Source organism: Anomaloglossus baeobatrachus, chromosome 12, assembly GCF_048569485.1.
Source record: "Anomaloglossus baeobatrachus isolate aAnoBae1 chromosome 12, aAnoBae1.hap1, whole genome shotgun sequence".
NCBI lineage: Eukaryota > Metazoa > Chordata > Amphibia > Anura > Aromobatidae > Anomaloglossus > Anomaloglossus baeobatrachus.
The window spans coordinates 135,025,070-135,039,939 of NC_134364.1; the positions used below are offsets into that span (position 1 = coordinate 135,025,070).

Below are 14,870 nucleotides of genomic sequence, written 5' to 3' on the forward strand. Positions count from 1 at the left end.
AGGCAGACTCTGCTTCCAAAAAGTTCTTAACCGGTTTGCCATTTTCTGGCGACCGCCTGTTTGGTGAGCGATTGGATGAAATCATTAAACAATCCAAGGGAAAGGACTCATCCTTACCCCAGTCCAAACCAAACAGACCTCAACAACGGAAGGTGCAATCGAGGTTTCGATCCTTTCGGTCCGCGGGCAGGTCCCAATTCTCCTCGTCCAAAAGGCCTCAGAAGGATCAGAGGAACTCCGATTCATGGCGGTCTAAGTCACGTCCTAAAAAGACCGCCGGAGGAATCGCTCCCAAAGCGGCCTCCTCATGACTTTCGGCCTCCTCACACCGCATCCTCGGTCGGTGGCAGGCTCTCCCGCTTTTGCGACGCCTGGCTGCCACAGGTAAAAGACCGTTGGGTGAGAGACATTCTGTCTCACGGTTACAGGATAGAGTTCAGCTCTCGTCCTCCGACTCGATTCTTCAGAACATCTCCGCCCCCCCGAGCGAGCCGATGCTCTTCTTCAGGCGGTGTGCACTCTGAAGGCAGAAGGCGTGGTGATCCCTGTTCCTCTTCAGCAACAGGGTCACGGTTTTTACTCCAACTTGTTCGTGGTGCCGAAAAAGGACGGATCCTTCCGTCCTGTTCTGGACCTAAAACTGCTCAACAAACACGTAAAAACCAGGCGGTTCCGGATGGAATCGCTCCGCTCCGTCATCGCCTCAATGTCCCAAGGAGATTTCCTAGCATCAATCGACATCAAAGATGCTTATCTCCACGTACCAATTGCACCAGAGCATCAGCGCTTCCTGCGTTTCGCCATAGGGGACGAACACCTTCAGTTCGTGGCACTGCCTTTCGGCCTGGCGACAGCCCCACGGGTCTTCACCAAGGTCATGGCAACAGTAGTAGCAGTTCTGCACTCTCAGGGACACTCGGTGATCCCTTACTTAGACGATCTGCTTGTCAAGGCACCCTCTCAAGTGGCATGCCAACACAGCCTGAACATTGCTCTGGAGACTCTCCAGAGTTTCGGGTGGATCATCAATTTTCCAAAGTCAAATCTGACACCGGCCCAATCACTGACATATCTTGGCATGGAGTTTCATACTCTCTCAGTGATAGTGAAGCTTCCGCTGGACAAACAGCGTTCACTACAGACAGGGGTGCAATCTCTCCTTCAAGGTCAGTCACACCCCTTGAGGCGCCTCATGCACTTCCTAGGGAAGATGGTAGCAGCAATGGAGGCAGTTCCTTTTGCGCAGTTTCATCTGCGTCCACTTCAATGGGACATTCTCCGCAAATGGGACAGGAAGTCGACGTCCCTCGACAGGAACGTCTCCCTTTCTCAGGCAGCCAAAACTTCCCTTCGGTGGTGGCTTCTTCCCACTTCATTGTCGAAGGGGAAATCCTTCCTACCCCCATCCTGGGCGGTGGTCACGACGGACGCGAGTCTGTCAGGGTGGGGAGCGGTCTTTCTCCACCACAGGGCTCAAGGTACTTGGACTCAGCCAGAGTCCTCCCTTCAGATAAATGTTCTGGAGATAAGGGCAGTGTATCTTGCCCTAAAGGCGTTCCAGCCTTGGCTGGAAGGCAAGCAGATCCGAATTCAGTCGGACAACTCCACAGCAGTGGCATACATCAACCACCAAGGCGGAACACGCAGTCGGCAAGCCTTCCAGGAAGTCCGGCGGATTCTGCTATGGGTGGAAGCCACAGCCTCCACCATATCCGCAGTTCACATTCCGGGCGTAGAAAACTGAGAAGCAGACTTTCTCAGTCGCCAGGGCATGGACGCAGGGGAATGGTCCCTTCACCCGGACGTGTTTCAGGAGATCTGTTGCTGCTGGGGGATGCCGGACGTCGACCTAATGGCGTCCCGGCACAACAACAAGGTCCCGACATTCATGGCATGGTCTCAAGATCGCAGAGCTCTGGCGGCAGACGCCTTAGTTCAGGATTGGTCGCAGTTTCAACTCCCTTATGTGTTTCCTCCTCTGGCACTGTTGCCCAGAGTGTTACGCAAGATCAGGTCCGACTGCCGCCGCGCCATCCTCGTCGCTCCAGACTGGCCGAGGAGGTCGTGGTACCCGGATCTGTGGCATCTCACGGTGGGCCAGCCGTGGGCACTACTAGACCGACCAGACTTGCTGTCTCAAGGGCCGTTTTTCCATCTGAATTCTGCGGCCCTCAACCTGACTGTGTGGCCATTGAGTCCTGGATCCTAGCGTCTTCAGGGTTATCTCAAGAGGTCATTGCCACTATGAGACAGGCTAGGAAACCAACGTCCGCCAAGATCTACCACAGGACGTGGAGGATATTCTTATCTTGGTGCTCTGATCAGGGGTTTTCTCCCTGGCCATTTGCCTTGCCCACTTTTCTTTCCTTCCTTCAATCCGGATTGGAAAAAGGTTTGTCGCTCGGCTCCCTTAAGGGACAAGTCTCAGCGCTCTCTGTGTTTTTTCAGAAGCGCCTAGCCAGACTTCCACAGGTACGCACGTTCCTGCAGGGGGTTTGTCACATAGTCCCTCCTTACAAGCGGCCGTTAGAACCCTGGGATCTGAACAGGGTGCTGATGGCTCTTCAGAAACCACCTTTCGAGCCAATGAAGGATATTTCTCTCTCACGCCTTTCGCAGAAAGTGGTCTTCCTAGTAGCAGTCACATCACTTCGGAGAGTGTCTGAGCTAGCAGCGCTGTCATGCAAAGCCCCTTTCCTGGTGTTTCACCAGGACAAGGTGGTTCTGCGTCCGGTTCCGGAATTTCTCCCTAAGGTGGTATCCCCCTTTCATCTCAATCAGGATATCTCCTTACCCTCTTTTTGTCCTCATCCAGTTCACCAATGTGAAAGGGATTTGCACTTGTTAGATCTGGTGAGAGCACTCAGAATCTACATTTCTCGTACGGCGCCCCTGCGCCGCTCGGATGCACTCTTTGTCCTTGTCGCTGGCCAGCGTAAAGGGTCACAGGCTTCCAAATCATCCCTGGCTCGGTGGATCAAGGAACCAATTCTCGAGGCTTACCGATCTTCTGGACTTCCGGTTCCCTCAGGGCTGAAGGCCCATTCTACCAGAGCCGTGGGTGCGTCCTGGGCCTTGCGGCACCAGGCTACGGCTCAGCAGGTGTGTCAGGCAGCTACCTGGTCGAGCCTGCACACTTTCACGAAACACTATCAGGTGCATACCTACGCTTCGGCAGATGCCAGCTTAGGTAGGCGAGTCCTTCAGGCGGCGGTTGCCCACCTGTAGGAAGGGGCCATCTTTCGGCTCTATTACCGGGGTATTCTTTTACCCACCCAGGGACTGCTTTTGGACGTCCCAATTGTCTGGGTCTCCCAATGGAGCGACAAAGAAGAAGGGAATTTTGTTTACTTACCGTAAATTCCTTTTCTTCTAGCTCCAATTGGGAGACCCAGCACCCGCCCCTGTTCCCTTCGGGCTGTTGTTCTTTGTGTACACATGTTGTTCATGTTGAATGGTTTCAGTTCTCCGAAATTTCTTCGGATTGAATTTATTTTAAACCAATTTATAAGTTTTCCTCCTTCTTGCTTTTGCACCAAAACTGAGGAGCCCGTGATGCACGGGGGGTGTATAGGCAGAAGGGGAGGGGCTTTACACTTTTAAGTGTAATACTTTGTGTGGCCTCCGGAGGCATAAGCTATACACCCAATTGTCTGGGTCTCCCAATTGGAGCTAGAAGAAAAGGAATTTACGGTAAGTAAACAAAATTCCCTTCTTTCTTAGTATTGCACAGGTGATGCCTTGAGAATGATTCCATCAGTGTTCAATGGTAAGGAAATCCTGAAACCACGACCTGTCCGGGGTCCTGAGGACTGGAGCTTGTTTTACTCCACAGCAGGGTTCACCAATCCTATAGAGCAACAATAATGTAAGTTAAGGATTCCAGCAGCGTCCACCCAAGACTGTCATACAAAAAATGCCATCGACGTCTCCCATCATTTTGAGCATCAGGGGAAGTGTAAAGTATGTAGTGATGCTGTGAATAGTCAGTGGAATGCCGGGACGGAAGGGTTTGATCATGATGCTTCTAGAAGAGGTTGTTAGAGGCTTTCTCTGTTTCTGGCACCAGCAGAGTCTGTGGGGTTTGGATGTGTTACTTAGTGATTAATGTGTAACATTTATTACTTGTTTATCTGTGATGAACCGTACTTGGTTTTTATGTACTAGGGAAGCCAAGACGTTATTAAGGCACATTGTTGTCTTATGAAGAGCAGCACAGGCTGGTTTTCATATAAGCACGGTCATGACCGGTATGTGGGCCTTTGGCAGCTCCTCACTGTCATGACAGCTAGTGATGAGTAACACGCGTAAAGGAAGTCAATGGGAAACTCGAGCACTTTTCCGGAAGATATTGCTTAAGTTTCCTATGGACTTCCATTATACTCAGTACAAAAGTCAAGCCCGTTTGTGCTTCCCGACTGCTTGTTAAGAGTACTGAGTAAGATGGTGCTTGCTCATCACGAATGCTAACTTATTGGCACCATTCAATTACAGAGTATGGACTGGTACTCCCCCAGCACTGAACCATTTAAATATCATTGTCAGAGAATGACGGCAGCATCTAAGGAGTACAGATGCTGGCTGTGTAATGCCAGCGACAGCTGGGTATGAGGCAGGCTCACCTCCTGAGCCAGCATTATACATAGCGACCTGACACAGGATGTTCTGTTATGTATTATTTTTTTGATGTGTGTGTGCTCAGTATTCAGTTGAGCATTTTGGTGGTCGGCACGCTTTGTACTCAAGTATCCTTGTACTCTGGTGCCACGCTGAAGTCCCCGCCTCGCATGTTTTGCAGCTGTTTTTCAGTCACTAATCATGTGGGGATTGCCTGCCAATCACAGTAATGCTGTATAAGACTTGGTGACACCACGCTCGGCGCACTGTACCATGAAATAGTGTAGGGAGAGTTTCTGCTGGAGAAGAGCGTGTATTATGTTGATTCGAGCATTACAGTCCTTACTGCTGCAAAGTAAAAAATTTATTCTATAATATCGTTCTTTTCAGCATCTAGTGTAGGGCAAGCTGCTGGAGAAGGGATAGTGTATTGGAGGCATGCAGGCAGGGATTCTAGCCTTGCAGACCTTGCTGCTGTTACGTTAACCCAAAAGTCCTTTTCAGTGCTAATTCAAATCTATTCTATTCTTAATAATAATAATACTCTTGGCTACAATTAGTGTTAGGTGAGCTGATGGAGGAGGGATCATCGTGCATTAGTCATTTTGGCAGGGATATAGCCTTACAACCTTTGCTACTGCAACCTAAGACCATATTCCTTATCAGTGTTATATCTATTTTATTCCCTATTAATACTGTTCTTAGCAAAAAAAAAAATTCAGGGAAAGTTGCTGAAGAAGGGATAGTTTTGCATTATAGGCATAAAGGCAAAGTTTATTGCGTTACAGTCCTTGCTGCTGCAACCTAAAACCAAAACTCCTTTTCAGGCCTACATCTATTCTATTTCCTATTAATACCACTGTAGCTGCACTCAATGTAGGGATAGCTTCTGGAGGAGGTATAATTTTGTACTAGAGGCATAGAGGCAAGGTTCATTGCTTTACTGTCCTTCTGTAGGTATACTTCTGCAACCTAACTGCTGTAGTTAAGGCACAGGTGATGTTATGGGACATGTACTGGTGTTAGGAGAGGGACGGCACACTAGAAAATATAGTGGTGGCTGGGACTGAGTACTGCGGGACAGCCGCCCCCATGGGGTTGCAGAAAGCCTCAGTGTCTAAGCACTGTCTAAGCAAGCAGCATTATCAGGGTAAGCAGTCAGGATTTCCAAGCACGAAGCACCATGTTTACTTTCTCCTGGTCCATATGCAAAGCTTCCTCTTAAATTGTGAGCAACGAGCATTTGAGTAGACACAGAAGCGGGATGCTTACACTAATTATGACATCACTGCCGCTGCTCATTTTGGTTTATTCCTGAAAGTTTTTAGTAGAACCTCACAGATGTCAGACATCCATGCTCACTCGTTGGTTCTTATATGCGGAGGCTGACCAGAATAATGACTGGCATGTTGTAGCTAGCATTCAGTGGTCAGATTTGAGACTGGATTCCAAACCACATAGATGTCTATAGGTGCCCGAACTTTTGGGATATAAAATGGTGTTAATAAGGCCTAGGGGGCTGCAAAAGGAAGTAAAATGGGGTTTAATGCAGGACAATTATATTTATCGAGTTTCCGCATGGCTGTCACTCTGCTTCAGGGACTGCTCATTAAACCTTATGAATATTCCTTGCTTCCCCCGCCCACCCTCTGTGCTGGTGTATGTGATTGGTTGCCCTTACACTAGCTTTCTGGGTCTCAGAAGTGGAGTGTAAATATAAATAATTGGAATAAATGACATGCGGTCCCTGTATTTTGATACTCAGCAAAGATAAAACAGACAGCTAGAGCCTGCAGCCCTCAGCTGTGTGCTTTGTCTTGGCTGTGTAGCAAAATACGAGTACCCCACGCTTTTTTTTTTGTAATTATTAAGCCATAAGGTAACCCCCAATTTTGATACCCAGCGCATATAAAGCAGACAGTTGGGGATTGGTATTCTCATGGTGGGGAGGCCCTTGATTTTTGGGACTTCCCCAGCTTAAAAATAGCATCCTGCAACCGCCCCAGAATTGGCGTATCCATTAGATGCGCTTAACCAGCTCATCCAAATTACCCTGGTGTGGTGGCAATCTGGGTAATATAAGGGGTTAATGACCGCTGTGATGTGTCAAAATATTACAGCTGCAATGAAGCACTGGATTAGTAATAGGTAGAGGTCTATCAGACCCCCCCTTCCATTACTAATCGTGTAAGTAAAAATAAATGAATACAAAGCACAGAGAAAAATGTAAAAAAAAAACCAAAACCCAATTTATAACCAAAACACCCCGCAGATCTGGCACAATCCACACCACAATGATCTCGGCTCTGCTACATCCTGAGGTTGCAGTGCACGGACACATTAGAAAACGTGACCGAGCACTGTAGCCTGCGTGACACGCCGATTGAGCTGCAGCTGTGAGAGCGGTGACGTCAGTGAGTTCACCTGAAGTCGCAGCTATCGATTCCCACGGTACCCCAACTGTGACAAGGTGCTTGACTAGATAATTATCAATTTATTCATAATAGTGTATTTTTACATTAAATATTTTTCTTTCATTACCGAGAGACACTTTTCATTTTAGCAGGGGTGAGCAATTTATCTTCACAAGGGGTCATGTTAGAAACTGGGACAGATGTGGAGGGCCAAACCAATAGGATGACCCAAGGTCTGCTAAATATTAATATGTTCACTTTATAAAATGCAATTAGTGATATGGTGAGATACTGGTAAAAATGCATGTTGATACTGATGAGAATCCATGTTGCAATAAGCCATATAACACAGGGTAGCAGTAGCCGCTAATATTATCCACAGACCCCATTTACCACATTCCCCAGTGCACGATCACAGGAACCCTAATTTGCACTATTACTTGTCCTAGTTTGCTGATCGCAGGTCTCCTTAGATTTCATGTTCGGCAAAGCTTTAGCTGGATGTAAATCATAAACCTAATAGGAGCCATAAGATGAGCTGCTCACACATGCAGAACAGTCTCGTGCTCCTGCAAAGCTGACCCTGTGTTCTTGTGTTTCATTGTAGGTTTATTTATCTCTGATCAGAATGTACCTGTCTCCACCTGATGGCCATTGTTTGGGTCCTATTAAAATGAAACAGGTTTTGGCTCTTCCTAACATATCTGCAGCCTTAGCCGTGCTGGAGCAGCATCACGCAAAACTGAACACCACTAAGGTAACGCGTATTCCACTTCTGTCAAATGAGTTTTGTGGGGACACGTAAAAGTATTGTTTAAATAATTTTAGATGACCAAAGAGGAACATTTCATATCTAAGGGTATGTGCGCACGTTGCTTTTTACCTGCTTTTTACCTGCTTTTTTGCTGCTTTTTCTTCTGCGCTGTTTAATGCCAAAATGGATGTGTTCTTCTATTCAAGCAAAGTCTATGGGAATTTGGGTTTCTTGTTCACACTATGTTGTTCAAAATGCTGCCTTTTTGTGGCAGAACTTTGGTCAAAAACTCAGCTTTGCAGTGCAAAACCCAAATGGCAAAAACAATTGACATGTTGCTTCTTTGAAAAGCTGAGTTTTTGACCAAAGTTCTGCCTCAAAAAGGCAGCATTTTGAACAACATAGTGTGAACAAGAAACCCAAATTCCCATAGACTTTGCTTGAATAGAAGAACACATCCATTTTGGCATTAAACAGCGCAGAAGAAAAAGCAGCAAAAAAGCAGGTAAAAAGCAGGTAAAAAGCAACGTGCGCACATACCCTAAGGCTCTGGTCCCACTAGCATCATGGCATCTACATATCCAGGACACATAATGGCTATGCCAGATAAGCTTGCAAATACATGAGAACTCTAACTTTGCATAAATCGATAGTACAGGTGAACTTAAGACACTTTATCGTATCCTAGAAATCTGCTTACTTCCCTACTTGTAGGATACTTCTTCCCCTCCCAACTGCCTCCTGAACCTGTTATCCACAGCTAAAATCTGTTTTGCTCAGACAAGACGGAGTGCCGCCTCACTGTGGTATTATCAAATAGAAATAACGTTTGGAACACCATTCTAAGTCCGAACTGGGTGCAAAAACCTAAAAAAACATCACTATGGGGAGATAAGGTATGCACACCAGTGACTATGTAAGGGGAATACATGAAATAGCAGAAACTGCTGTGTGAATACTGACTTGAAAAATCCAATAGCTATATGCAAGAGTGAATATGTGAAAAATGGAATCTGCATTACTGCCATGAATATATGAATCAAGAGAAATTTAGCTACTGAATTGATCAATGCAATAGAGCCCCAACACTACACCAAAGTATTTCTCTACGCTGGGGTCCCTAGCTTGTGTGTGTCCTCTCATGCAGTTAAAAAACTTACCGTGTATGGGAAGCTGAGACCCAGGCTATTTATGCGTATGATATGGATTGGCAATAGGTGTGGTTGGGGAGGGTTCACAAACGAAAAAATACTAACAAATAGGAATAACGTTTGGAACACCATTCTAAGTCCGAACTGGGTGCAAAAACATAAAAAAAACATCACTATGGGGAGATAAGGTATGCACACCAGTGACTATGTAAGGGGAATACATGAAATAGCAGAAACTGCTATGTGAATACTGACTTGAAAAATCCAATAGCTATATGCAAGAGTGAATATGTGAAAAATGGAATCTGCATTACTGCCATGAACATATGAATCAAGAGGAATTTACTGTGGTATTATGTGACAGCCCATTATACGCCGAAGAGGACATCCGAACACAAGTGAGGCTTGAGAATAAAAAACATGCAGAGGGAGACAGAAACCTCATTCTGAGCCTTCTAACAAGTCTTTTACCTCACATCAGAGCTGCTCTCAGATCAATATAGCTCAGCTCTGCAGCTTGTCTGTAAGAGCTAAATATGAATGAAGAGCAGGAACCCCTCTCTGCGTGCTCTGTATAGGAGACATCAGAGCCGCTTGCCTTCTCCACCCAGATCAGAATCAATTGCAAGTTAGAGCTGGAACTTGTAGAGGGGAAAATTGGTGAAAATGCAGAATACAAGTCATATAATGGCCAGATATAGTGTTACTCCTCATGTGCACACACAGTAATTCATTCTGAAAAGTCATTAGAAAATACATTTATCATTTAATGGCAAAACCTGAAAGATCTGATATGACTTTACCCAAAATAAATTAGCATTTCATATGTGAAGAATTCACCAGCACACTGATCTATTCCTGCTATCAAAAATGCCTGAATCCTTTTATGTCTTTGCTAAAAGATAATGTGATTATTCAAGTAAGAAGAAAACAGCGGCACAGTCCATGGCTCAAGCATACAAATCCGGTTTATTCAAACGTGTGCATTAAAAAAGCAGGGAAGAGGCCGGTTGCAGACGCTCTCAGAACCTGAGAAACTTGGAAACTTGGTCAAAATGGAAGGAAAGATGAATGCAGCACGTTATCAGCAAATACTGGAGGCAAATTTGCACTCATCAGCCCAGGAGCTGTGCATGAGATGTACTCGATGTACTTGCAACTTGACTAATCCAAAACACAAGGCCGAGTTGACCTGTCATTGGCTACAGTAGAACAAAGTGAAGGTTCTGGAGTGGCCATCTCAGTCTCCTGACCTCAATATCATTGAGCAACTCTGGAGAGAACTCAAGTGCGCAGATCATGCAAGAAAGCCCAGGAATTTACAGGAACTGGAGGCGCCAAAAAGAATGGGCAGATTTACCATCTGACAAAGAAAAATGGGTGGCTTCGCCATCTGAGAAAATAAAGCACCTCATCCACAACTACCACAAAAGACTTCAAGCTATCACTGATGTTAGAGGGTGCAATAGACGGTATTAACAACTGGGGTGTGTGAACTTTTGATCAGGGTGATTTGGATGTTTTTAGTTGTCATTATGATTTAATAAGAGAAAACATAATAGTTTGACAATAAATGGCTTCACCGGACCACTAACCATGAGTGGGAAAAAAGATTGTGTGTTATCATTCATATTCTCAGACAAAAAGGCCAAGAAAGCAAAAAAATATGCTGGAGTATGTAAACTTTTGAGCACCACTGTATGCAGGTTTTTCTCACTATGACATCAAATCAGAATAAACCTTTCCCGTTTTCGGTCAATTAGGAACCAAAATTATTTCTATTTGCCAAATGCCAGAATAATGAGAGAGAGAATGTTTTAAGGCATTTTTATTAATTTCTGCAAAGTCAAAAATTTACACTCATTTCGTTAGTATTTAGTACCATTGCCCTTACACTGACTTGGGACAAACATTTGGATTCTTCCAGAAGCTTCTCACAATAGTTGGTAGGAATTTGGGCCCATTCTTCCTGACAGAACTGATGTAACTGAGCCATGTTTGCAGGTCGCCGCTCGCACTGGCTTTTTCAGCTTTACCCATAAATTTTCAATGGGATTGAGATCAAGGCTTTATGATGGCCACTCCTAAACATTGACTTTATTCTCCTTAAGCCACTTTGTAACCAGTTTGGCAGTAGCTTCGGGTCATTGTCCATTTGGAAGGCCCCTTTCCACCCAAGCTTTAAGTTCCTGGCTGATATCTTCAGATGTTACTTCAGTTTTGCCACATAATCTTCTCTCCTCATGATGCCATCTATTTTGTGAAGTCACCAGTCCCTCCTGCAGCAAAATAACCACACAACATGATGCTGCCGCCTCTGTGTGTCAGAGTTGGGATGGTGTTCTTAGGCTTCCAATCTCCTCTTTTTTTCCTCTAAATGTAACAATGGCCATTTTGGCCAAACAATTCAATTTTAGTTTCATCAGACCACAGCACATGGCTCCAGAAATAAAGGTTTTTGTTCCTGTGTGCATTTGTAAACATTAATCCAGCTTCTTTGTTTGTTTGTTGTTTTTGTCTTTTTTTTTTTTTTTTTTTTTTTTTGAGAAATGGCTTCTTCCTGGCAGAGCGGCCTTTGAGCCCATGTTGATACAGTACTTGTTTAATTGTGGATAATGACACAATCTTACCAGCTTCCGCCAGCATCTTCACAAGGTTTTTTGCTTTTGTTCTCGGGTTGATTTGCACATGTCTGACCAAAGCACATTCATCTCTGCTACACAGAACTGGTCTCCTTCCTGAGTGGTATGGTGGCTGGACATTCACATCTTGTTTGTACTTGCGTATAATTATTTGTACAGATGAACACGGCACCTTCAGGTATGTGGAAATTGCACCCAAGGATGAACCAGACTTGTGCATGTTCACAATTTTGTTCCTGAGATCTTGGCTGATTTCTTTTGACTTTCCCATGATGACACACCTGAAACACAAAGTGTGTTTCAGGTGTGCATTACAATACATCCACAGGTGTGTCTCTAATTAACTCAGATGTTGCCAGTAAACCTATCAGAAGCTTCCAAACACATGACATCATCATATGGGCGGTCCCATATTGTTTAAAGGCATAGTGCTCTTACTGTAAGGGTATGTGCACACGTTGCTTTTTTTTCCGCGCGGAAAAAAACGCACCCTCTGGCAGAGGGGAGAATTGTAAACAATGCTTTTTGAGAAACAACGCATCGAAAACGCATGCGTTTTTCATGCGTTTTTCATGCGTTTTTCATGCGTTTTTCATGCGTTTTTTTAGGTGCGTTTTTTAAGACTTGTCAGTGATAATAAAGTTGGTTGAACACAGACCTTTGGAAAAAAAAAACCTGTGATGTCATTTCCTTCTCCACATTCTGTTTGGATAAATGGGAGGGCTTGGAATGGAAGGAGCACCATTTGAATTTTGGAAAAGTTGAAATAAACTTCGCGCACCAAGCCCCTTAGGTACCTATACGTCAGAAAACCCCCACAAGTGACCCCATTTTGGAATCTGCACCCATCAAGGATTTTATTCAGGAGTATATTAAGCATTTTGAATCCACAGCTACTTCACCCAAAATGTTGCTGTAGCAACAATATTCTCACTTTTAGGCCCGCTTCACATGTCAGTGAAAAACACTGACGTTTTTCACTGGCGTGTAAAACACGCACATGTCCCTCCGTGTGCCGTGAATCACGGCACACGTGGGTTGTCTAAGTGCAATCCGGGCTCCGTTCTCCGTGGCCCGTGATTGCACTTAGAGATTAACTCACCTGCACCCGCTCCCGCTCTCCATGGTGCTGATCGCTCCCGCGGTGCAGCATCCGGCCGGCGCTGACCCCCGCAGCAGGTGCTTCCGGGTCGGCTGTGTCGTGCATCATGAATATGCGCGACAATAATGAGCCGGCACAGAAGGAACAGGGAGGACGGGCTGCAGAGGACATCGCTGGAGCCGGGTGAGTAAAAATGATTTTTATTTTAAAAGCACGTTTTTTTCTGGCATGTGTTTCACGGATCACACCACTGCGTGGTCCGTGGGACATCAGTGATGCCAGAAAAAAATGGACATGTCTCCATGCGGCAATCACGCACACGCGGGTACGCCGCATGGAGACACGTGCAGTGAAAAATCACTGACGTGTGAGCAGACCCATTCATTATAATGGGTCTGCGTATGTCAGTGATCCTGGTACGTTTAAAAAAAAAAGCACAAACGTCCCAGAATCACTGACGTGTGAAAGGGGCCTAAGGCTATGTGGCCATGATCCAGCGACACGGCGTCTAGTACACAGTGCCAGCCTTCCTGCAGCTGCCCATGCCCACGATTTGGGTTCAGGCTGCTGTGGAGCTCTATGCTACCTGCAGAGAACACTCGTCTCCGCAGCATAAATTGACATGCTGAGGCTCGGGAAGCCACGCTACCGGTCAGTTTCTGCTGCGGAGAAAAGAAGCACAGTGGGCATGGGATCTCCAAAAATCCTTCCACTGTGCTTCTACTGCACAACGCAGCGTTATGGACGCAGGGAAAACACTCAGCGCCCATAACGCTGCAAACCCTGATTGTAGACACACAGCCTAAAAAGCGTCAATGGATGAAGGGATGTCAAATATATAGAACGTCCTACCCCCGCCTGCATATTCTAAGCTGGCACCTTTAGTACCTTTCATGTGGCACTAAAGGGTGCCTAGCTTAGTATTTATCCAATAAAAAAAAAAAAATAAAAAAATGAAAAAAATGGCGTGGGGTCCCCCCTATTTTTGATAGCCAGTCAGGGTAAAGCAGACAGCTGTAGCCTGCAAACCACAGCTGGCAGCTTCATCTTGGCTGGTGATCAATTTGGAGGGCTCCCCAGGCTTTTTTTTTTTAATTTATAAATAAAGAATAAAAAAAAAAATAACGTGGGGTCCCCCCAAATTAGATCACCAGCCAAGGTGAAGCTGACAGCTGGGGTCTGGTATTCTCAGGGTGGGAAGAGCCATGGTTATTGGACTCTTCCCAGCCTAAAAATAGCAGGCCGCAGCCGCCCCAGAAGTGGCGCATCCATTAGATGCGCCAATCCTGGCGCTTCGCCCCAACTCATCCCGCGCCCTGGTGCGTTGGCTAACGGGGTAATAAATGGGGTTGATACAAGATGTGTAATGTCACCTGGCATCAAGCCCAGCAATTAGTGATGTCACGGCGTCTATCAGACACCCGACATAACTAATTGACAGTAAACAAAAGCAAAAAAAGACAACAAAAAATGTTTTATTAGAAAAAACACTCCCCAAATCATTCCCTTGTTCTCCAATTTAATAAAAAAAAAATGGGTCCGCAGAAATCCATATGGATGTCCCACGTCGCCTCTGGACCTTCTAGAATATGGGGGCACGTTCAGGAAACGTATCCCCCATTTTCTAGGAGGGCAGACCCTCCATTTGAGGAGAGTGGGTGCAAAAATCTGCACCCACTCTCCCCAGGTCACAGCTGCAGAGTGCGAGCAGCCAGCACAGCTCACACTGAACACTGTGCTGGCTGTCAGCTGCTCTGCTCATGTGACCGGCCGGCGTCTGCTGTGAAGGAGGAGGAGGGGGCCGCGGGGGAGCAGCGCTGCGACCGGACAGGTATGTATGACACCGGGGGGAATAGGGGGTGAACGGGCAGGGCCTGGGGAACAGTTTTCTGTCGCATGTGTTATTGCACATGCGACAGAAATCATAGGAGCAGGGCGGCCGGTGCGCTACTGTGCGCGCGGCCATGTTGGATTTTCGGGAGGGGGGTCGGGGCGGGCACTTTGGCGACACCGGGGGCTTTGCCAGGAAGTGAGGTCAACAGGAAACCTCTTGACCTCACTTCCAGGTAAATTCCTGCGTTCTGGCGTGCCGACAAAGGCCGCGGACCGCAACAAAAAAGCAGGTCCATGCGTTGTGGCTGCGTTCTGACCCGCATCATTGATTTCAATGGGGGAGAGAACGCAGCCACA

At 46.2% G+C, this 14,870-nt stretch overlaps 1 protein-coding gene across 1 annotated transcript in view; it reads left to right on the forward strand.

Moving 5' to 3' along the window:
* VPS39 (VPS39 subunit of HOPS complex) overlaps positions 1–14,870 on the forward strand; it is a 184,840-nt gene that overhangs the window by 147,520 nt on the left and 22,450 nt on the right. The window contains exon 22 of the mRNA XM_075330479.1: positions 7,639–7,788. Coding sequence (XP_075186594.1) covers positions 7,639–7,788 — 150 coding nt within the window. The remainder of the gene's footprint in view (positions 1–7,638; positions 7,789–14,870) is intronic.